The sequence below is a fragment of the Hyaena hyaena genome, unplaced genomic scaffold, assembly GCF_003009895.1.
Source record: "Hyaena hyaena isolate Hyena2069 unplaced genomic scaffold, ASM300989v1 scaffold_1494, whole genome shotgun sequence".
In the NCBI taxonomy this organism is placed as follows: Eukaryota; Metazoa; Chordata; class Mammalia; order Carnivora; family Hyaenidae; genus Hyaena; species Hyaena hyaena.
The window spans coordinates 154,081-179,699 of NW_024082126.1; the positions used below are offsets into that span (position 1 = coordinate 154,081).

Here is a 25,619-nt window from a genome sequence, read left to right on the forward strand (position 1 = left end):
TCCAGAAATAAGGAATTTCCAAATTAAGAAATAACCTTTGTTACTTAGAAAATAAGTTTTCTTTTCATCTCAAACTCACTCTAAATGCTTGACAAATAATTCAACACCTAAGAAGACTCTAGGTAAATTATGTGATAATATTTATAGTGTGATACTTCTCTGGGTAGACATATTTTACACAACAGCTTCCAATTAATGCTAGGGAAAAAAAATCACTTGATAATTTTAATAACAATTAATGATTGACTGATTAATGGATTAACAATTTTCTCAGTAATCCAGATGGCATAGATCCAATAAAGGTAACAAGAACTGCTGAATGTGAAATGCTGTCCGTTCATAACACTAAGCCAAAAATTTGCAGATACTCCACTCAGATTACATGTTTTCATGTATGTAATTTGATCAACAACAACAAAAATAGCTATAAAACATCGAGCTTTCTCCTTTTATCTTTTTTTTTTTTTTTTTTTTTTAACAGCAGCTCAATGATTTTGGGGTTTGGTTAGTACAATACAGAGAACACAGGGGAAAGCACAAAATGGCACTTAACACCATTGCCAGTACTCATCTCATTACGGTTATAACTAAGGATATTATTACTTTTTGTGTTATTTGCTTCTCTTTAGAACATAACCCAAAGCCATAAACTTGAACTTGAGGTATATACACAATAGATACACAACCTTATGCAAAATACTTTTCATAAGTAACATTACATTTTAAAATATCAGAAACTGAATATCTGTGCTGATTTGTATTTGACTTAATGGAACAAGAGAACAACATTCATCTAGGGAGGCTTATACTGACAATAAAGCTCTTAAAGTTAAAAATGTCTTCCTCTCCCGTTGTACTTACCGCAGGCTACACAATGGTCTGAGAGGATTCATTATGAGAAAAATAGCAATCACAGCTTTAAAGATCTTGCTTTGGAAGGGACTAATGAGAAAGCAGATTGGAAAGTGAGACTTCATCTTTGTTCTCAAAGAAGTGGTCTTAATTTTTCTTCTTATAGAAAAAGTTTAAATCAGTTTATTATAAATATATCTAAACCATTAATTTTTGCAGCTTTCAGGTAAAGTCCAGCACTTCGTTTATACAAAGTCTATGAGAAGAGGTCAGTAGAGATCATCTAATCTTAAGTCGTGACATCATCCATTCAAGTCCTTGGCATAATCTATAAAGAATATAAAATCACTTGATTAAATTCTCAACTAAAAAGCTATGAACAGCAAACTAAAAGAAGATACCATTTTTCGTTTACTTAAACAACGATTAAAAAATCAGTAATACTCAATGCTGGTGTTTTTGTGGTGAAGCCATACTCTCACACACAGTACATTCATGCTTTTTTTTGGTTCTTTTTGGTCTCTAGCACCTGGAACATTGCCTGACACATAGAAGGAGCTGAATCATTATACAATGAATAGCCAAAGAAATTTAGCAATATGTATCAGAAATACTTAAAACATCAATACTCTTACCTTTTTTCTACTTCTAGAAATATATCCTAAAAAAAACCATCAGACACAAGGATAGGTTGACATATAAGACTGTTCAAAGCATTTTTGATAGGTAAAAGTAAAATTTAACTACCCAGAAATTAAATTATAGAACATTCGTAGGATGAAATATTAAAAACTTCCTTTCAAAGACTATATTACAGTATGACAAAATGCTCACGATATAAATGAGGTAAAAGTGGCAGGATACTAAGCTAAACATGCAGCTGAGCTGCTAAAACAAAGTATACTTATAATATGTATATTTCATCTATATATTAACAAAACTTGAAGGAAATAAAATCTCTTATCACTAATACTAGTTACTGTGGAACAAGGCGTAATTGAGCACAATGCAAAATATAGAAAGAGACGTTAATTACGATAAAAGAAACTAAATGTTTAGCAAGAGGAAAATGTTTGTACATACTATAAGATAAAGACTATTATATCATTATCACCTATGAGGTTTGATAGGTATGAGAAATCATGCTACCACATTTAATTGAAAAACACCAGAACTCAGATTTTTGTGGAAGTATAATCTAATAATATAAAAGCAGAAAAAGAAGAAAATACAATGAGGTTAAAAAATGGTTATTTGTGTGTTAGCCCACACTTTCCCTCCTGTTATTAGATTCCTTACTTTTCAACTACTGATAGGAGGGGTGCCTGGGTGGCTCAGTCGGTTGAGCGTCCGACTTCGGCTCAGGTCATGATCTCACAGTTCGTGGGTTCGAGCCCTGCATCGGCCTCTGTGCTGACAGCCAGCTCAGAGCCTGGAGCCTGCTTTGTATTCTGTGTCTCCCTCTCTCTCTGACCCTCCTCTGCTCATGCTGTCTTTCTCTCTTTCTCAGAAATAAATAAAACATTTAAAATAAAATAAAATAAACTACTGATAGGAAATGGTGCAAAAAACAAGCAAACGACTCCAAACTGTTAAATAAACAGTAGTTAACTAATAGCAAACTAGAAACCATGCTAAACACTTAATATCCATTATCTTAATCTTTACAATGTTGAGACCAGAACACTTCCTACGCTACAAGGGGGAATCCAGGCTTAAAAGATGCTAGCAAATGGCAGAGGTGGGGGTCAAAATGCCAACCAATACTAAAACCAAGAATTTAGATCAAGGTGGCTAGACTGCAGAAGGAAAACATTTTCACCAAAACCAAACATTTCGATTTGATAACACTCCAAACGGAAGCCCACATAAACCAAAAACTGGAAAGATAAACAATCATTCATCTATTTCCTCTTTTAAGAATGAAATGCCAAGGTTCATATCTATCCTCATTAATGATATAGTTTCCACACAATTACTCAAAGTATATAAGTCAAATCATCTACCAATCCTAGATGATCCTCTTTGCTGTCAAATTTATTCAAATCAGTGCTTGTGCTTAAAGACCTTTGGTAGACAAAGACAATATATAAAGATATGTCTATAACTATAAATGTATCTCAACATGTATTAAAATATTTGACAAAGAAATATGTAATGGATAAGGCATTTTTTACCTAAATGAGTATGTGAACAACTGGTATTATTCGTAACTTTTTTAAATGAACATATTTGCTTTTTTGAGGTTCTACTTATGCTCTATCAAATGTCTGTCATCAGGTAATAGTGTCTTCTATTTCACTAAGATTCAGCTTCAGCTCCAATTTAATTCTTTTTTCTCTGCTTTTAAATACATACATGAGGGATTCTAAATAGAGGTCTTAAATTTGGGGTTGAGGTTCTTCTGATGTTAGGTAAGAGAAGAAGCTTGAGGCAGAGATAAGAGCTAGGTAAAGTGGGGAAAGTTCCCTTCCTCTTCCTCAGGGTGAGGAGTGAACCAATATAATGGGTTTCTGAAGCTATCTATCTATCTCTGCCCCGAGCGTCTGTCCTTTCCAAGTACCTGAAGAACTTCAACCTCAAATGTAAGACCTCTAATTAGAATCTTCATCTCCAGTTTATTTTTCACTGCTTTTCAACACATACAGATACACCGTATTTTGGAAAAACAACTACAACAAAAAGCTTAACTTCATCTTTCTGGCTCTTTATCCTATTTCTTACCTCCTTTATTCCGTCTCACCTAATAGCACTCTCTCCATCCTCCTGATCTTTGACCTTACGTGTGACAATGCTGACAACTCTCTTGAAGTCCTTTCATGTCTGAGCATTAGGGCAAAATTCTACTGTAGGCACCTACCTTTCCTTCCCAAACCAGGAACGTTCATGCCACACTCTCTCCAATTCTAACTTTTTTTTTTTTTTTTTTTTTTTTAAGTGCAGCAACGCCCTCTTGACAACACTGGTGGCAAAGTGAGTACCCTCAAATCAGTCTCACATTTGAATTCTTTGCTAGTTCAGCTTCTTTATGGATAAAATGCAAACTGAAGACACCTGGTCCACCAGATTGTTACCAGGAATAAATGATACACCATATGAAAAGCACTGGAGACACAGACTTGCTACAATGTTAAGTCCCAGGATCAGAGCAAGAACAGTTTCCTGACTTGTCCAGCTCTCCTTCACCCACATTTCTCTGAAGCCCTACAGCAACTCTATCATCTACATGTTCACAGGGATTTGTTCAGTATGTTCACATGTATTATGTGTACATTATAGGTTTTATGTACAGAACCAAGCCATAAACTCTTATATGATTATCCCTTACATTGTTTAATACATGGCAGCCTTAAATAGTTATTGACTTTCAGAAGAAATAAATACATGTTCCTAAACTAAACACATGTTTTCTGAAAGAAAGACCTCTTACCCTTCGCCAGTCAGAGCACAGCATGCCTGGATATGCCACTGGTGATCTTTAATAGAAGTTAGTTTCAAAAACTGGGAGATTTCTGCTACAGTCATGCATTCTTTAACATCTTGTTTATTAGCAAAAATCAGCAATCCAGCTTTCCTTAGGTCCTATAAAAGCAAACAAAACTGTAAAAAGGCCAGTGCATTTTTTTCATGGATTTCCCAACTTAATTAAACAAATACTTTTGACAATATTTTAACCTAGAATTCCTTAACTACCTGACATAAAAGCATCTCACGGCTCTGATGCTGATAGATGGTAAACTTACTATATGTGCTGCTGAAGCGAGCACAGATAGATGGTAAACTTAAAACTAAACATATTTTAAATAAACACATCTGTATTTGTATGGATTTACATATTTCTTATAGGCCCAAGTTACATTTCTTATGGTCCTAATTGCTATATTTAACAAGTCATGTCTTCAAATACATATTTACCCCTTCCCCTAACCCCAAGCTAGGTTTCCATGGCTAAGAGCTACTCTTTAGCATGGCACTCAAGAACTTTGCAAAATTTTACCCCCACCTCTTCTTTATGTACCCATACCTAAAGCTAGTACTTTCTAGGTGCTTAGGAAACAAACAATGTATGCCTTAGGGCCTTAGAATTTAATTCTCAGTTGAGAGGTGCTTTCCTAAACCAATCCTGTTCTTCTGAGACCTAGCTCCTCTTTGTCCATGTAGATTCCTTAGATTTGAATACTCAATGGGGTCATTTTGGACTGGCATTAAGCTTATTAAATTTCCAATTAGACATAAGTTCTACCACTTCTATGCTCTGCCTCTGAAGCAAATTCTTTAATCTTTCTGAACTTGTTCTTCATAACATTTGTCAAGTATCTAATCCGAGCAAGACACCCATTATGTTAACCATTTTCCAAATAAAATCTCTTTTGATCTTCACAAGATTCCTGTAAGGTAGGCCTTACTATCCCCATTTTATACATAAGGAAACTAAAACTCAGCAGTAAGTAACTCATACAAGATTATACAGCTACTCAGTAACAGAACCAGGTTTGAGCTGAGATCTTCCCACTATACCTGCTGCCCCTCATCTATAAAGTTCTGAGACTACCACCTACCTCCTGAGGATATAGTTTGAATGAATGAACTACTACATGAAAAACACTCAGTTTAGTACCTGGCTTTAGGTAACAGTTGAGTAAATGTTAGTTCACTTACTGCCCTGAAAATGAGGATCACCTTTACCTTTGTGCATACCCCAAACTGACTGGTCTAATGTTTTACTCACAAAGCAGGCCAATGGTTGGTTAGTCATCGCCTTTTACTCTATCCCATCCCCCCCATCCCATTTTTAAAGCTGAGGACTTCCTTGATAATCTATTGAAAGTTATGGACCCTTTCCTCATAAAAATGTATATATGCCAAAAAAAAAAAAAGTTTATATGTGATTTTCGGGTGTATAGATACTCTAAAGTCCACTCGTGGATCCGAGGTTAAGAACTCATGATGGATGCTCTCAACTGATAGATAAAACTCTCATAAAATTATATGTATATACACATATGTACATATATACACACATATACATACATATGTATGTATACACATATTATATACATGGAGAGATACTGAGAAAACGAAGGTTTTGGTGCTGTGCTTAAAAGTTTTGTCAACTGTGCTGAATGAATGACATCTTTATAGGATACTTTTTTTTCAATCATATGTATATGTATTTGAAACAAGAAAGTCTTTAGTAGATACAAACTGACATTGCTCCACATTATTCTTATGAGAACACAGTTTCAACAATTTTTATGATTTTATTTCTGAGGTCAATAAAAATATAAGTGGTAAATTTCTTATTTGTTAAAAGGAGTTGTGCAAAATGTTTTATATAACAATCAGGACAGACTTTTAGTCACAGCGCCCTCTCCAGGCTGGCAGCTATGCCACCATGGCTAATGACACCTGAAAAGCAGCGTCTGAAAGGGATGCTCAGGAATGTTAAGTTTTAAGATTTTATGTTCAATTTATTTCACCATGTTCGGTTCCCCTGTCTTATACACAAGGCAAAAAGTTGAAGGGATGGACTCTAACTAGGTCATTTACTATATTCATTATCAAGGATCAAGTACTTTTTCTCCTACCCTAAATGGAAAATAGGATACTTATCAATAGTTGATATGTGGCTGAATCACTGAGTAGATGGACTTTCCATGGAATGTAATTCCTATCTTCCTATCTTTCAGGTTTCAATTCCTCTTACTAGTGAATGCTGAAATCTTATATAGGTAAGGATTGCTACTGTTGGCTTGTTCAAAGAGCACGTTTCTGATATTAGAAATACCTGGCACGAGTGAGAGCACAAAGTTTATGCGATTTTATTTGTATATAATCTATACTCATCACTCTTAATGATGAAATTATTTGAAGAAGCCCCTGGACTAAAAATTGGAAAAAGAAAAAAAAAAGCCATTTATTGAAAGATTTAAAAAAATCGAATATAATTTTTCTACATTTCACAGGCTCTAATTTTTTTATTTGCAGTTCTTGTTTTTTTCATTTTTTAAAGTGTATTTATTTTGAGAGAAAGCGCATGTGCACGTGCACACAAGCAAGCAGGGGAGGGGCAGAGAGAGAGGGAGATTTCCCTGCAGGTCCTGTGCTAACAGTGCAGAGTCCAAAGCGGGGCTTGAACCCATGAACTGTGAGGTCACGGCCTCAGCTGAAACCAAGAATCTTAACTGGCTGAACCACCCACACGTCCCAGGTTTCTTGTTTTAAAAGAACAAATACATAAACAGCTATTTTCCCTATTTCTAAGCAGTATTTAGAAAGAAAAAAAATCTTCCTTTACCTTTTTTATAAAATAACCTCAGGATCAATTATACATTACACTAACAGAAAAGAGACATGCTGGATTAAGGGTGTTCATCAAATGGACTTAGCAAGAGGTCAAGTACAAAGTGAACAGTGGTGATTTTTATTTATTAGTCATTTTAAACTTTGAAAAACCCTCTGCTACAGATTATTGCTAAGAGTCTAAAAATATTTTTCCGTTTAGTCAAGAAGATGAATAACGGCAGCACCCCCAAGACATATTTACTTAGCATCTTCCATATGCCATATGCTATTGTCAATATGTTTCTCCAAGCTTCATTTGCGAAGATAATTCCTAGAAGCTGAGTTACTCCAAAGAAAACATCATATACCCTTTTGTGCTTGGAACAATTTTAAGATGCATGACCTTCAAAGTTTTGCACTTCATAAGATGAAGCTTTCAGAAATATTTAAAATCATTTCATAGTTTTGTATTTAGTAATATAGGTGAAGCATCATTATTAGTGATGACAATAAGATTTTGTTGGTAGCTATGGTATATATGAAACATCTGATTAACCCCATGTCAAAATTTGTCTTTCACTCATACAGTCTCATTCTTTGATCCATCTGCCCCTTTCCTCAATTCTGCCTATTTGGCTCTTCGACCCTATTAATTGGTTTAATCCAGCTCCCAACATCATTTGTAATTCCTTTCTTCTCTTGACACTCTCCCCATTCAGTCTCTTTCACTTTCCAACTAGGCCTTATTTCTGTCTTATTTTCTTCTTCTTAGCAAAGAGCCTGAATACTGAGAATACTTAAGTTCAAATCCTAGCTCTTAAAAACCTGGTCAAGTCAAACAAATTTTCAGAGACTCAGTGTACTCATCCATTACAGATGAGTAACATCCACAACAGATGAAGTGACCAGCTCAATTTAATGTCCCCAGCTAGTAAAATTCAATGACTCTGAGTCCTACTACTAAGCTCTTTGATCCTGCTATATATTGGCCAATGAGAACAAGGATCAAAGAAGAAGACTATCTGTTAAGAGAGTAAAGAACAGAGCCAAGATACAAATACATTTGTGTCTTCTTTTTCTCCTTCCTAAATCTTCATAGAACAATAATTCCTTGGTGTAAAATACAAAGGGAAAATTAAAACAAAAAGAAAATCCTTAGTCTTCTACCTTTTTTATAGTTTATTTTTTGTTTCCCAAACAAGAATCAAAATTTGTTAAATACATAAATAGCAACACGAATTATCTTTCTTAAAAACCCAACAAGGGGTTTAACAAAGCTGCCAGAGAATCAATCCCAAACAGTGGAAGGTGCATGTTGGCGGACGTGATCGCCACATGGAAAACAGAACTTGAGTTTATACAACCACTGTATTGGGTGTCCTTATGTCTTGAATGGATGCCTGAAACATTCCAAAATTCCTAATGCAAACCTCAAAAACAAATCATCAAATCGATATTAAAATTAATACAAAACTTCATTATAGAGATATGCCAGTTTTTTAAAGCTTTGTTAAAATTCCACTAAGATTAACAGTTACATATGTAAATCTAAATATTAATTTTTCTATTTCTACCAATAAATACGAGTGTACCTCGTACCTATAAATAAGAACGTAATGTCTGCGGGGCGCCTGGGTGGCTCAGTCAGTTAAGCGGCCATCTTCGGTTCTAGTCATGAGCTCACAGTCTGTGAGTTCAAGCCCCACATGGGGCTCTGTGCTGACAGCTTGGAGGCTGGAGCCTGCTTCAGATTCTGTGTCTCCCCCTCTCTCTGCCCCTTCCCCTGCTTGCGCTTTGTCTCTTTCTCTTTCAAAAAATAAATAAACATTAAAAAAAGAACGTAATATCTGCAGTGAAAGATATACAAAAAAATCAACTGCTACTACAGTAAATATTATGACTTTATAGTAACTTATTATCATTAATGATATATTGTTTAGTTTATTTCATTTTTAAATTATGTTACCCATAATATTTCTCAAAGACTAAGAAAGTGTGGCTAGTCATGTAGTTTTGTTTAGTCAAAGGGACAATATCAGAGAAACATAAGAATGACAACATATACCACTCTGATAACTGACTTATACTCGAAACTTACTAAGTGCCCATGAGACCTTAAAATCTCATTTCCAGTGATAACCTTCTGTGTAGTTACCTATATAAAATGCAAAATAAAAGCTAATTTAGGCCTTTTCACCCAGGAAAACTTCTAGACCAAATTAACCTAGGATAAAAGAAATAGAACTCTATAACTGACTCCACAATCTTTCTGTTGTTTCCAGATACACTTCCAATTTGGGAAGTGTCAAAATTATAAAGCAGAATGGCCAACAGATAAATAACTTTTTTAAAATTGTGAAGTAGGGGCACCTGGCTGGTTCAGTCAGTAGAGCATGTAACTCTTGATCTCTTTATCATGAATTCAAGCCCCACACTGCGCCTAGAACTTACTCAAAATTTTTCTTTTCAAAATTAGTTTTTTTTTTTAAAAATAACAGTAAGTAAATAAATAAACATTTGAAGTAGTATCATAACGAGAAGAGTAGAAAGAACAAATGTGATAGCAATATCGCACACACACACATAATGCCAGAATTCTACTTACCTCATGGGCTAACATTTTATAGAGTTCTTCTCTAGTTACAGAAATTCTTTCTCTGTCTGTACTGTCCACAACAACTATTACAAACTAAAATAATTACAAAGAAATAGTGATTACACAATTTGATATTTATAAAATTTATAAAGTACTTATTTGATTTAGAGACCACAAATACCAAGAAATTAGAACGTTATGCTGTGGTATTACTGGAAAACCAGAGGTAGTGTGAAGCCTAAAGGTTTGATCCACTTTTAATTCAAATATCATTTGCTAATTTTTAAAAGAAAATAAGAGAAATGAGAATACAATGCTAAGACTATTAGAATATTCCATTAGTATTCTAACCAATATACAACATGTTTGTTTCTAAATTAGTGTCTTGAATGTTAACGAGCTTGTATCCAACTATGTGCACCACAGTCAATATGAAAAAAATACAATGAAACGAATATAATGTTGTATGCTAATTAGACTTTTATAATACTAAATTTTAGACATTTCTGCAGACATTATTTATTAATATCAATTTGAAACTCTAAAAGGGATGATATGGGAGTAATGTGACAGTTAAATCAACTTTTAAAAATCAACAAATTGAAAGAATAAATCTATTTAAATCCATGCCTCTCTTGTTTATATAAATGATACTTGCTGCCTGCAAGCACAACTCTTTCTTAAACTAATGATGAGACTAGGGTCAGAAGATGTTGTGAGACTTGTAAGGGAGCCGAGCAGGACTGAGCTACACTGCGCCTCTTCCTCACCCCCACGAGCACCAAGAAACACCAGGGAAACAGGAGTCGAAATATTCGCTTTATGATGGCACTGGTGATGCCCAAGTTACCTCTAACTGCTTATAATGAATAAGCACTGTTTATTTTTTTAAAACCAGCTTTTCATTTCCAGATAAACCACTGTTATTAATTTCCAGGGTCTTTTTCACTTATCAGATGTCATTAACCATCGGCCGAAGGCTATGAGAACTGATACTTTTCCTCTTCTCTCACTTGACACTTACTGATATGTAATACCCTAAGACCTGTCCTATTTCAAGGCATTTTAATAAAACTGTTAATTTTTAAGATGTTATCATAAATTTAATACTTGCAGCATTATACATAGAAATACTAACCATATATACTTTTCCTTCTCCAAAAAACATGATCAAATGCTTAGCAAAGTTTCAGGGGATTAGGTCATTAGAGAAGATTAATAGTGTCTTAATGACATAATATTCATCTTTATATACATTTGGAGTTTTATAATCAGTACTACAAAAACAACTGTCATAGCCTTTCAATTTACAAGTTCTATTTAACAAAGTTCTCAAATGTCATAGGTCTGAAATTTCCTCTTGGGAAAGAATATGTAAATAAAAACATATGATTATATCTAAATTGCTTTATAACCAAAAGAAGAATTCTTTCATGTGCTATTGTGCTGCATAAAAAAAAAAGATAGTAAAGGTGTGGTGAGGATTCAAGCCTCCAGAACCCTCTCATTTAACTAGGATTTTCTGTATGCAGACAAAAGTACATACTAAGAGAGAAATAAAATGACAAACTGTGAGATGGAACTCACTAAAAACAACTATTTAAGATGAGTTCTGGGATCAATACATAATCAGACTCATCAATCACCCCTTCATTCCAATTCTCCCTATAGAGAGGTTCAATGAGAGTGGATACATAGAACAATAACCCTGAAACAGGGGAATCAAAAGTAGAGTTTCCACCATGTTTAAACTCTATTTTTATTAATATCCTGGGATACTTCAGATTAATTATAAGAGTTCACATCTAGAAGATGTTTCCCAAGCATTCTGTTCTTAGAAATTTTAGGATACTAAGAACCATTACCTCTGTGTTAGTATAGTAAGTGTTCCAGGAAGAACGAAGAGACTCTTGACCACCAATATCCCACATTAAGAAACGTGTATTATTAATCACTATTTCTTCTACATTACTTCCAATTGTAGGTGATGTATGTACAACTTCATTCATAGAACTAGGGGAAAAAAGTTCAAATATATTACGATTAGCAAGGAAGCTAGATTGTTTGAGTATTTTGCAATCAAAGGATAAATCAGCATCATGGGTTTTTATATTTTATATCCAATGGCCCTTTTCTACTAGCTCATAAGAGTAAGGTAAGGGTTGGGGTACCTGGGTGGCTCAGTCCTTAAGCATCTGACTTTGGCTTAGGTCATGATCTCACAATTCATGCATTTGAGTCCAGGTGGGCATGAGCCTTGTTTTGGGGGGAGCACGAGGCCCACTTCTCTCTCTCTCTCTCTACCCCTCGCTCACTTGCGCCCTCTCTTTCTCAAAAAAAAAAGGAGTAAGGTAAGAGTTTAACAGAGATGGAACTAGGTAGTGGACTATCTGGAATACTCTAGATTCAGTTCCAGAAACTATACAAACAATATTTCTCTACTTTCTATAAGTACAAAACTGAACAACATGTTTTATGTCATATAAATTTCTAGCTCTCCTAAAACAGTTGCTTAAGTCTGGCTCCCAGTTTAGTGTCAACCTGACTTCTTACAAAATATTTTAGGTTCCATATAATTATTTACTCCTTTTGTTAACTAAATATTACCCAGGCAGAAAAAAGTAACTATTAATGATAAAATAAAAATTTTTAAGTAGTTAATACTTACAACTGGTAAAGGATGGTAGTTTTCCCTGCATTATCCAGCCCAACAATGATAACTTTGTGCTCTGAAATAAAGAAAACACCAATCATTTAGTAATTAAAAACAAAAGTAGGCCATTTAAGTTCTAACCGTGAATTGTAGGCATCAACGGGGTATACAGTGAGGTGGGGTGAATTAAAAAGAAAAAAGGTCAGCCTTTAAATCTGGTTGCGGAAGGCCAGGTCTCATCATAGATAATCGTTAACTATCTGAGTACATTTAGACCACAGAGTTGTTCTAACATAACAACCAAATCTAAGGATGTACGGCTATGGTGGCAGTGACTCCCTCTCTCTGGGCTTCTATGACTCCACTTTCTCCAAGTTCTCTTCCTCTCTCTCTTGACATATATACATATATGAATGTGTATGTATGAATATATATATATATATTCATTCCCTCCCATGGAGTCCTCTTCCTTGGGTCTTCCTTTAAAAGCATTCATGTTTCCCAGAGCTATCTTCTTGCATTTTCTTCACATTTTAGCAAGGCGCTCTTAGGGACCGTCTATTTCTACGCTATCTAAAACTATTCCAAAGACAGTGGTATGTGGAAGAAGTTATTTCCAAAGACGGTGTCTGGATATTCATGCACCCGAAGAGTCTCCTCCCTTCCCTGATCCCCTGAGAATGAATCTAAGCTAGTCCTAAGACTCACTTTTATCCAAACGAATATAGCAGAAGTGATGCTCTGTGACTTCAAGCCTAGATCATTACAAACCTTACAGCTGCTGCCTGGCTCTCTTGGACAACTACTCCTGGAGTAAACCAGACACCATGTAACAAACCACTATACCCAAACTACTATACAGATCAAGTCACAAAGCCTAGCCTAACCATGTGGCCCGACCCTGTGGAGAGAGATCACCACATGGTTGCCCCCAGCCATTCCAGCTGAGATGCCAGACACACAAATAAAAAAGCCATCTTGAATATGCAGCCAGGTCAAGTTATAGATGCTCTAGTTCTAGCTGCTAACCGCAACCAAATGAGAATCTCAAGCTAGAACTTCCTAGCTGAGCTCAGTCAAATCACAGAACCATGACAGATAAATTATAAATTATTGCTTTAAGTCACAAAATTTAGGAGCAGTTTGTTACACAGCAGTAGATAACACAAGCACTATGGAAAAAGACATAATTATGTGATGCTGGGCAAATGACTTATTTCTCTAATCCCTAAGTTTTCTCACTATAAAGCAGGGACAATACCTATCTTTCAGAGTTGTATAATGATTAAGATAGCACATGAGCAGTGCCAACTACTAAGAAAGACCGCTCCTAATCCATGTTCCCAAATCTCTCCTAAACTCGAACCTATCTAGTGGATAGACACAGTGCCACTCAACATATCCCAAACCCAACATTCAAATCTTTTTCTAATTCTATTCTACCTAATTTGCTTAATGGCGTTACCATGAATTCAGCTGCCCCTGGTGCTTTTCAATCTTTCCCTCAACTCCAACAACTAATTTGTCACCAAGTTCTATGGATTCCACCTCAAAAACATTTCCTGCCTCCTTTTGACTGTCCTAGTTGTAGTCCTTCTCATTTTCTACTATAAAACCTTCCCTAAGTGGACTGTCTCCAATCCACCTTCCCACGGTTTCTACAGTAATTGTCCTATACTATAAAACTGATAACACCACTTTTATTGAAATGACAGCTCTCCATTTTGAGACATGGTACAAGTTCTCAGCCTTGTAAGTAAACACAGTCATAACTGACTAAGGTTTGGCTTTATCTCTCACCACTACCACCAGGTATCTAGGCTGAAATTCAAGCCATTCATTCTCCCCACATAAGCTGCCATATATCTTCACAGCAAACATTTCTCTACCTCTACTCCGTTTTCCCTGAGCCAGGATTATCTTCTCCAATTCTCCATTTAGGGAATTCCTACTAATCTTTTAAATTTAGTTTCCTCCCTGGCCGCCCCCCCACCCCCCCATCACTTTCTCATGCTTTTCCACAATATCTCTAACTGGCACTTATCATTAATTATTTACACATACACTAATCTTCTCAGTCCAATGAGGCATGCTTTAAGTGTGCAGATCCCAGGCTAATCATCTTTAAAATCCCAGTAACTACAACTTTTCCTGGCGGAAGGTACTCAATAAATATTGAATTAATTAATATTCATTCTATAAATAATAAATGTTGAGGATTATAACACCTCACAGTAAGGATATCTTTGAGAAAAAGCCTTTTCAATGAGACGGTAGAAGTTTTCTAATAGTTGCCATTTACCGTGGAGGGGAATTCCTCCTATTATATAAAAACAGGAAGATCAAGTAAATAGAAAAATTTAATACAATCTATTTTCTCCAATCACTCCTTTCTCTGAATAAAGGGCAAGCAGCTTAGGACCAGTAGCGTTCTAAAGTGACATGATCACATCTCACCCATATGGGTTCTGAAAAGCAATTTTAAAGATGCAACGATTTAATCTCTAGAGACGACTAGGGTAAAGGAACTGAGAAAGTGATCAGATACAAAGATGATACTTATTTTAAATAAAGAGTTAATAACACAGTGGGCATGCTAAGGGAAGTTCAACTGAATGACCACCAAAAGGCCTCATCAGGTGATGTGTCTCTGGTGAATTTACCTAGTGCATAGCCCTTCAGCGCCCAGGTCCACAAACTCAATCCTGCTAGTACCTCAGAGTAGACAGGGCTCACAGAAGGCAACTCACAGAAGTGACATATACACAAGAATGCCAAAGTGAGTAACATACAATGAGACCAAATGTTCAAAACTACCTGGCAAGTGCAGTCCCTCCCTAAGGAAAAGTAATAGGATGGCCAGATTACTTGGGGAACATGGGCTCCCATCAAAGGGAGTATTTTATAAGCTGTAATGACTGGAGATATCCATCTTCACATTAGGGCCATACCTGCAGCAGGGCCAGATTAGAGTTCTTGAAGCAAGGTACCTTTTTACCTGGAAAGTTTTTTAAATGCGTGGCAATTCTGACTCTCTAATTCTGTATTTTTCTATGTCCCCAAATTAAGCATTCTTCTTTTAATGGTGTATCTTTTTTTCACCTCTATTAATACAACCACCTATAAACATTTTAATTAAGCAGAATTCCCTGATCTCGGACTTGGATGAAAGTTTTTAGCTTTCCACTTGAATACTAATTTTTAATAATACCATTCTCAAAATGTCAAATATTTTTAGTTTCAGGAATATCATTTTCTAACCTCCTTAGTTTCAGCTGGACTAAATTTAGACAGACTTGCCAATACTCAGGAAGAAAATGCAATTAATCTGACCAATGTGAGAAATATCATTCTGAAAACAGTATAAAATTAATAGGGGCAAAAAGAAACAATACAAATATAGGCAAGAATCTATGACAAGTAACTGCAGACTGACTTAAAAAAAGTAGGTGCGTATAAATAACATATACAGTGACCCCAAATACAAAAAAGTCCTTCACCACTTAAAGAAGTTAAACTTTTATTCTAACCGTGCTTCCACTTTGCAAAGTATTTTGCTATACTTCCTTTGTAACTGCTATCAGGGCCTGTGGTACACTGTTTTGAGCATTCCTACTGAACCCCTTAACAGTTGAAGACCCCTTAACAGCTGAAGATGAATTTTATTTTATTTTTATTTTTAAATGTTTTATATATTTCTGAGAGAGAGACAGCATGAGCAAGGGAGGGTCAGAGAGAGAGGGAAACACAAAATCTGAAGCAGGCTCCAGGCTCTGAGCTAGCTGTCAGCACAGAGCCTGATGCAGGGCTCAAACTCACGAAGCGTGAGATCATGACCTGAGCCGAAGTCAGACACTTAACCGTCGGACACTTAACTGACTGAACCACCCAGATGCCCCGATGAATTTGATTTTAAAGGGGGATGGGAGCCACTTGGTATACCTGAGCCATAAAGTAAAAGATAGTGAGAATGAGTGCTATCTTTTTGTCATTAAATGAGGTGTGATACCTGAAGCATAAGAATGATTTAAAGATTTGCCTCTAAAAAATTCTAAAAGGAGTTTCTAGGGGCACCTGGTTAAGCGCTGGTTAAGCATCCGACTCGTGATTTCGGCTCATGATCTCGTGATCAAGAGACGCTTTGAGCTCTGCTAGGGATTCTCTCTCTGCCCCTGCTTGCTCACATGCGTGTGCACAAACACACTCTCTCTCTCAAAATAAATAAACTTAAGAAAAAATAGGGGTGTTGGGGTGGCTCAGTTGGTTAAGCATCCAACTTGGGCTCAGGACATGCCTGCAGTTAGTGAGTTCAAATCCCCTGTCGGGCTCTGTGTTGACAGCTTAGAGCCTAGAGCCTGCTTTGGATTCTGTCTCCCTTTCTCTCTGCCCCTCCCATTTCCACTCTCTCTCTCTCAAAAATGAACATTAAAAAATAGTAACAATAAATAAATAAAAGGCATTTCAGTACATATTTTGATAACAGCAGGTATATAGGTAGAAAAGCTCTCCAGTCTTCTAAAAAGCTTTTGGGGCACCTGGGTGACTCAGTCAATTAGGTGTCTAATTCTTGATTTCAGCTCAGATCATGATCCCAGGGTTGTAGAATAGAGCCCAGTATTGGGGTCTGAACTGAGTGTAGAGCCTGATTAAGGTTCTTTCTCTCCCTCCCTAAAATAAAATTATAAAAATAAATTCTTTAATAAAAGGAAAGAAAAGAAGAAAAGAAGAGAAGAGAAAATAATAGCTTTTAAGGTGAAAACTTACCTGGCTTTGTTTTTTAAAACAGTGTCCTTATTTTAGCCACACCCCATAGGACTTATTTCCTGATTCCAAACATAGTACTTTTCTATCACTTCTATAAAGCAAGACTAACTAGACAAAAAAAAATACTACAGAAAGGTTCTTTATCATACCTGACCACAAGTTGAACATAAGGAAGGTACAACTTCTGTGAACAAAACCCACTGTACAATAACACACAGACATAAACTGAGATAAAGCACATGGCAGAAGAGGCTCATACCAGAGGATTCCATCTTCTCATAACACAAGTTAGTTGCCTGCTGAGGACAGGATGAGATTTTTACAGCCACTGCATAGAATGAGCTAGAGAATCAATAAGATGAAATTAGATAACACATCCTGTGGTGGATAAATATTTAAACTGCTAGAAGTCTGTCTTCAGTAGTGCCTAGAAAAAAAAAAAAAAAAAAACCATGCCCGGAAGAGAGCGGATGGTGGTGGATAGTAACAGATGAGAATTCTTGTCTGACATGGTGGAAAATAAAAGAAAAGAGCATCAAAGATGGTGAGAGGGGAAGTAATGTAGAAGGTTAGACCATTCTCCGTACTGGAAACCTCCTTCTTCTATTTAATTTTACAACCCCAATAAATTCCTTTGTCACCTACAAGTACATAAATATGCAAACATTCCTCCAAATTCTTAAGACATAACAGATTTCTAAAGTCCATCAAGGGAATACAAGCTAACATAATTAAAAATATGAGGTTTTTTAAATGGTAAAAATATTTTTAAAAGAAAAAAAAAGAAACTCCAATCAAATGTGTGCAGCACCTGGAAAATCTCCAAGGAGCTGCATGTTCTATGGGGCAGTTTAAGATCTCTTTGGAGGGCATTCCAATGAGGAATCCATGATGCAGAAGACCTACCCCTTTTCATCCCACACGAACACCTACAAACCACATTCATCACTCACTTCTATCCACCCTTCTCCCCAAGATTTGTCTGCATGCTGAATTTTTATGTGTTTTTACAAGAAAGCACCAATGGCTGTTTAATTGTTTCCTAAGTCTAAGGTACAGCATGTGGACCACAGCGAAAACTACAAAATTAAGACATAACTGTGTAATTGGCTCAAAGATAAAGGTGCCAACTTCATGGTGAAAAGCCAGTTTACTACCAACAGTAGGGTCAGATTATTCAGATTTTCTAATACTGTATCAACTTTCTTCAGAAATTCTTATACTCCTTCACTACCCCAGCCTGTTCCTCCCATTACCAAGATGATCAGAAGTCTATGCAAAACCCAAAGTTGTAGCCAAAAATAGCCACTCCAACACAAATATTCTATAAAACCTAAAACATAACATGCATTGTAAGAGATAAGTTATTATGGGCAAATGCAATAAAATTTTGGCTATTCCAATTCTTTGATGCATGTGATTAATTACGAGTTTAGTGTTTAGTATGACTTTTCTTTTAGAGTATCTATGCCACAGAATTCTTACAGTTATTCAGATAAGCCAAAATAACTACACATGGTTAAAATGCTTGGATAGAATTTGGAATTATCATTTAAGCTTCAGTTTCCCAATCAATACTTTACTGTTTGTCATGAAAATTCTCCTTGTTTCTCCTTAATTTCCTTTTAACACACCCAGACAGCCTATCAGTTCCATTCATTGCCAGGTTCTAAAACTCAATTTATATGTATTCCTCCAACTACCAATCAGTAAATTAAATGAAAAGATGTCACTGTCATCCTGAGGGACTTACATCTCTGTGAATCATACCAAAGTCAAAAACCACAAATGCTAAGGCAGATAAATTGAGAGTCATCCTGACACTTCCTTTTCACCTCATTTTTACACTACAAGAAACCTTAACTCTATCTTACATAGAGGAAAAAATCCACTTGTCACGTTCTCTATCATTCGTTCTTCCAGTTCCTACCACAGAACCTGGAATAAAGCGTTTGCTTAAAGTATGAATGAACAAATAATCAGATCTGGAAGATATAAAGATTGGAAGAGAAATATCCGATCAAGCCACTTTGTATTAAAAGTTTAAGTTTCAAAATCTAAAAGTATCATCAAGAAATAGTCTGGTTTTTGTTTTTTTTAAATTTTTTAAATGTTTTATTTATTTCTGAGAGAGAGAAACCCTAAGCAGGGGAGAGTCAGAGAGGGAGAGGGAGATACAGAATCTGAAGCAGGCTCCCGGCTCTGAGCTAGCTGTCAGTACAGAGCCCGACACGGGGCTTGAACCCACGAACCGGGAGATCATGACCTGAGCCAAAGTCGGACGCTTAACTGACTGAGCCACCCAGGTGCCCCCCAAAATAGTTTGAAAATAAACTTGCTATTTCTAACAATGGTAATAAAGTTTGAGGGAAAAAAATACTTCTCTTTCAGACTAAGAGGTTGCTGAATGAAAAGCAATGATCATACGTGGCAAAATCAGAGATGCAATCAGGAAAGAGAAACCACATGGTAATCTGAACTTGCAAGGTTTAATATAAAGAAAATAACTGGGGCACCTGGGTGGCTCAGTCGGTTGAGTGTCTGACTTTGGCTCAGGTCATGATCTCACAGTTTGTGAGCTCAGCCCCACCATCGGACTCTGTGCTAACAGCTCAGAGCCTGGAGCCTGCTTTGATTTCTGTTTCCCCTCTCTCTGCCGTTCCCATACTCACGCTCTGTCTCTCTCTCTCTGTCAAAAATAAATAAATATTAAAAAAAGAAAAAACTATTAAATGGGATCAAAGTAATGAGGGCTTGGCTAATAAAAAATAAAGACTATTGGACTGACAAATATAAGGAAAATCGACTATAGTTACGGGCGGAGATAGAGCTTCCCCAAAGCCCGCTGGACTGAGATGCAGACCTCATTAGAAGCCTTGGTTGTGGCTCACTGAACAAGTAGCTGTGGGGGCCTGCCAGTGAATCTTGCTGGAAATCTTCCCTCCAGGGTGTTGGGGAAAAGTTCACTGAGAGGTATTCATTTTGCTGGAGGTCCTCCAGGATGAAATCAACTGAAGTGGGTGCTGGAAACAGCTGGTGATTGCTAACCACTGTGCAAGGCAGGAGCCAGTCACTAGGAAAGGTGTTCACACTCCCAAAGCAGAACTGAACCTGCTGAAAGCACACCGTACCCAGGAAGAAAACCTATTTCCTCCTTCAATGTCTTTCCAATACTTTGTCTACTGATAAAGTTTAATATTGTGCCAGCTGGCAAAAGAAAAATATTTAAAGGATCCAGCTCCATATCTGGAGTGCGCAAGAACGATGATTATGGAGCTAAGTTTTATTACCATAGTTCATCTCTTTGACCATCGAGCTTCCATATATGTATGCTTTTATATACTCCCATACAAAAATGCCCAACAGCAGCAGGGGTGGCTTTCCGGGCACCAGGCTCCAGCAGCATAGGCAGCTTCATCAGCATTCATTCTTAACTTACTCCTTTCCTAAGAGCCAGTCAGAAGAATATAGGCTATCAATAAGGAAATTTCACAACTTAGTCATAGTTCACACAAATGACAAAGTTCTTCCGTTGAGCTAACATGAATCCTTCTTACACAAAGGTTTTTTTTGTTTATTTGTTTGTTTTTAAAAAGCACTTACTATGGCACTAGATGATCCTGGTTAAAATCCCAAGTCTCATAACTGTAGTGCCTTAAGGAAGTTACTTGATGTTTCTTTGTCCCTATAAACTGGGGAGAAATCTTCCTCCTAGGGTTGTTGTGAAGAGAAAATCAATTGCAATGAAGACGAAATCAACTAATCTGCATCGAACCAAACCCTGAAAAAGTCAGCAAATGTTAACTACTATTGTTTCATCTCTAGAGACGGAGTTAGCTTATATTCTGTCTCCCCACATCAGAATGAACCCTCCATAAAGGCAGTGAGGATTTGTCTGTTTTGTTCCCTGCTTTGTCTGTACCACCTTCAACAGTAACTGGCACAGGGGCGCCTGGGTGGCTTAGTCGGTTAAGCTTCCGACTTTCGCTTAGGTCATGATCTCGCGGTTCGTGGGTTCGAGCCCCGCGTCGGGCTCTGTGCTGACTGCCAGCTCAGAGCCTGGAGCTTGTTTCAGAGTCTGTGACTCCCTCTCTCTCTGACCCTCCCCTGCTCATGCTGTCTCTCTCTCTCCTAGAAATAAATAAAACATTTATTAAAAAAAAAAAAAAAAAAAAAAAAAACAGTAACTGGCACAAACAAGTGCTCAAAAGTATTTAATAAACCACTGATCTCAAAACCTTCTATACTAAAAGACACTAGTGACAATTCTCCAGAGTCCTAAGGTTATAAAGAATTATAGTTTAGTAACTGAGAAACAATTAATGAGGAGGGGAATCAAAGAAAAAAATTATGCCAATTTCTCCTTTAATCAGACACATACCTGTAACATATTTCTTGTGTTTTAACTTGGCATTTACCAGCAGCATGACCTAGGAAAATTATTCCACTGGAACCTCAATTTTCTCTTTTGAGGGTAAAAGAATAACTACAAAGAACTGTTGAAACATTTGTTTTTCCTTTAAATAATGTATACAACATCTAGGACAAAGTTTCTATTCTATTGAATTTAAATATCACCTAAAGGCAATCTCTGGTTTTTCAAGTTTGAGCAGTATGCAATTAGCTCTCACTGTGCACTCAACCAAGCTAAGCTTAAACTGAAAAAAATTATTCTAAAGGTGTTTCAGAAAAAAGGGATATGGCATAATTTAAGTTCCCTCAGCATGGCCAATTCTGTAATCCCCTAAAATCTTCCTTCCAAGAGTTTATGTGAAAAGAATATAGAACAGTGTTCTGTACCTTCTGAAGGTAAAATAAAGCATCCAAAATCTAACATATATATCATAGCTCCAATTTAAAAGCATCAAAAAGACCACCAAGTATCTGGCATTAGATTTAATGGTGAATATTCTGAAATATGACCCTACTAATTAACAACCACATCACTCAGCAGAATAGTTCATTCACATTTTCAAAATATTTTGACATCTAAATTCCTAAAACTTAACTTCATTAGTTCCTCTTACTATTAATTTCCCAACACTGTAATAAGAGTCCAGTCAAAAATAACCACAAAATACAGGGAACAAGAACACCACTATTAGCAACTTTTAGTAGCAACAGTGCATAACACCCTTATTGTTTACTACTTGCAGGTAGCTGTTGGCAAAGCTGTAATTCATTCTTAAATTACAGACACAATTTTATCACTGGCTCAAAATACAAAGTAGAGATACTTCATTTTTCTCGCATGACTAGAGCTCAATCAACGGGCAATATAAATCTCATAGCAGAACTGAAATACTAGCTTTGCTTAAAATAATACAAAAATTATGGAGGTTAAAACTAGAATAGATCCCATCTGCTAGAAACACTACCAATTTTATAGCAATGTTAGTTCCCATTCTTGAGACCTAGAGATTACCTTTTCAAGATCTGCAGGCTCCACAGATCTTGACACTCACTCATTCAAGATCCCTGGTGTTCTACATTGAGAGTATCTAGACCCAAGAGGTTAAATGACTGTGTCTCACTTCCCCTCTCCCAACAGAAACAGCTAACCAGAGACAATGCAGATTAGAATTAGTTTTCTCCATTTGAAGAAAACTTCTCGTATCAGAAAAATCATTTGAAATATTGCTCTTCCACCAAGTGTCATGTGATCTACACTACCATTTTTTTTTCTTTTAAGATACACAGCAATCACAAGTTCCAGTTCTGCTCCCTTCCCATCATCTTCTTATAGGAGCAGCTGGGTCATGAAGGAGGAAGTGGGGATACATTGGACATAATAGATGTCACCACTCATTCAAGTCTTTATTGGAAAACTTTGGGATGTGACATCACCACCAGCTCACCCAAAACAAAAAAGCAAACTTAAGTTACTGACAGCAGAAATGATAAATCACCTAACTGGAGTTAAAAAGAAACAAAAAGAACACCACTGACTACGTATAGTGTATCTCACTGACTATGGAGTCTTTCTGCAAAAGTTGTATCATCTTTCCTCAGTTTTAGACACTCATCTTGTAACAAAGCATTTCAAAACAATGTTTCAGTTTAGAAGAACAAGCATCCCTGTATGATGATATATTCTGTATGTAGTAACTTGCTAGTTACCTACATAAGCAAATGTTTCATACGGCATGTTTTCAAACGCTTTCAGTGAAACACTTTTAACATTTTTCATCCAGCCAAAAAACCCCTAAACCCTCCACTTAAATAAGGAACACAAACAGGAAAATGATCTTAAGCCTAACCTTAAACACAAATATGAATATGGGAAGCGGAGAGAGGTTCATCACCATTCGGGATGCACTAGTCTCCCCAGAGAGAGGGATGGAGGTACAGGGAGACCTCATAAATCGAGGTGTACTGGACAAGTTAAGAGCGATCCCTCATGTTTTCCGCATTCTGCAACCCTCCATCGCTCAGTGGTGCGGCTCGGGCCATAACCTATAACCTTCATCCCAGAGGACCCCAGCATTTCTACGTGGTGTCCAAACCCAATTGCTGCAAGAAGAAAAGCTACAAGACAGGCCAGGCCGTGCCACTAAGGGACGTGGGGGGGGGGGGGGGGCGAGCTTTTCCTTTCCAAACCGAAATCGGAGCAATGGGTGCATTTGCAGAATGGATATCGTAAGAAGGTCTCTCAAGAAAAAAACATTCCCGAACTCGGGAGTAGAGACTGAAAGCCCCCCGGGCCAGCATCCACGCAGCCCGAACGCGGAGCGGAGACCGCACGCAGCCGTACCGCCCACACTCCGGAAGTATTCGGGGACCCCCACCCACCCCGCCAGGGCTGACCCACGCCCCCACTCGTTAGCCCTTGGCCCGCACCCCTCACCCTGGTGATTGAACAGTCTCCATATCCTGGTGAAGAGAATTCCCATTCTTGGGCAGCAGACCCCCCTCCAGCCACCCGGGCCGCCTGGCCTGCCCGGGCTTAGGCTGAAGGGGAGGAGAGAGACGCGCCGGAGCCTCCGCCTCTGCTGCTGCTGCTCCCGCGCTGGCCGCCAGCTCGCTTCCTGGGAACCGGAGGGAGGCCGAAGCCCAGGCCGCCCTGCCGCGTGCGAGGCCCCGCCGCTGCCGCCGCGGCACTCGCCTGGCTCGCGGACATCGCCGCCGCGTTGTCTGCGACGAGCCTCGCGGGCCACCGTCCTCCCCCAGCTCCTCTCGGGCGCCTGCGGTGGCGGCGACCACGCGGGCGGGGGAGGAGAGGGCTGGGACGAACGGGACAGGAGGGCGCAGGCGCGCGGCCGAAGGGGCGGAGCCTGAGAAAGGGCGCCCGCTTGGCGGTGTTTTACTTGCTTTTCGAAAAGACCTGTAGCCTGCGGGACCGAGCCCGGGGATCCAGGCAATGCAGGCTGCGGGTCGTGACAGATACCTCTTATCTGCTTGCTTTAACGTCCTTGCCAGTTTCATGTTTTTCCTTGCGTTTCCTGGACAGAGCCGTAATGCAAATATGTTGAGTGCCTAGTACCAATCCGCAGTTTTTCATACACACTACAGCGAAAGTTCCACGTCTCACCTTTGCGCAAAGACGTGGTGTTCTGGGAGGGAAGCTTAACATCTCTCTCTCTCTCTCCTCTCCATCCAGCTGAAGCCAGTGGCCTTACCTACAGAATTACTTACTGCAATTAAGGTTTGCGCCTCAGGGCTCTTCCGTCTCCAATCTCCCTCCTCTTTTTTTTTCAGTCTAGCCCCAAGCAACGATTTTGTTCAAGTCCCTCCTAGGTTAAAAAATCTGCCGTAGGAACTAAAACTGAGCAGCAGAGTCCAAATACCTCAGATGTTAATTTTTCTCCAGAATATGACCCCAACTAGCCTTTCCAGCTGGAATTTCCGTTATTCCCAACTGGCTAAGCAGCCGGTCAAACGTTTTCCTCTGCTCCTACAGTCTCCTTGCCCGGACACCTAGAATAGCTATGTCCCATACTGTGCAAGTGTCACATTGTATTTCATCAACCTACTAGTATGGGATATTTAGTTCGAAACTAGAATAAAAGTGAACCATTAGGTTACTTGATAGCAAGAGTTCTCCTTCCAGGTGTTGTCTTTTATCTAGGTAAATTGCTTAATCTCTCCAGGCCTCACTTTTCACATATGGAAAAACAGTAGGTTTGTCCCTAAGGTCTTTCTTTGATTCTTTCTATTCTCCTTAACTTTGGTTAAGAGAGAGAGAGAGAGAGAGAGAGAGAGAAGAATATGGGAAATCTATAAAAGGCATTTTGAACTTCTGCTCCTTCATGCTCAAGATCTGAATGAAATTAAACCAAATCAACAATAAACTACGTCTTTCCACCTCACATCTACTAGCCGTACAATATCTTATCTCGATATAGCAAAAAATATTAGTAAGACCTTGACAGTCTACAGTTCTTCTTAACTGGACTAAAAAATTTGTACTGTAAAACAACGAGCAGCATAGAGGACTGAAATGTGTTTCTTTTTAAACAACTGCAAGAT

General features: G+C 37.7%; 1 protein-coding gene across 2 annotated transcripts; it reads right to left on the minus strand.

Moving 5' to 3' along the window:
* Positions 1 to 212: 212 nt before the first annotated feature.
* On the minus strand, positions 213 to 24,344 carry ARL5A (ADP ribosylation factor like GTPase 5A). 2 transcript variants are annotated; one of them, XM_039223895.1, is made up of 6 exons: positions 23,998 to 24,344; positions 12,402 to 12,462; positions 11,599 to 11,746; positions 9,743 to 9,826; positions 4,283 to 4,434; positions 213 to 1,180 (listed from the first exon to the last, which is right to left on the minus strand). In XM_039223895.1, exons 1-6 carry the CDS (start codon positions 24,041 to 24,043, stop codon positions 1,132 to 1,134), a joined length of 540 nt encoding a protein of 179 aa, XP_039079826.1. In that variant the 5' UTR covers positions 24,044 to 24,344; the 3' UTR covers positions 213 to 1,131. The 2 variants fall into 2 exon arrangements, with proteins under 2 accessions (XP_039079826.1, XP_039079827.1); XM_039223896.1 differs by lacking the exon at positions 9,743 to 9,826.
* Between the last annotated feature and the right edge of the window lie 1,275 nt (positions 24,345 to 25,619).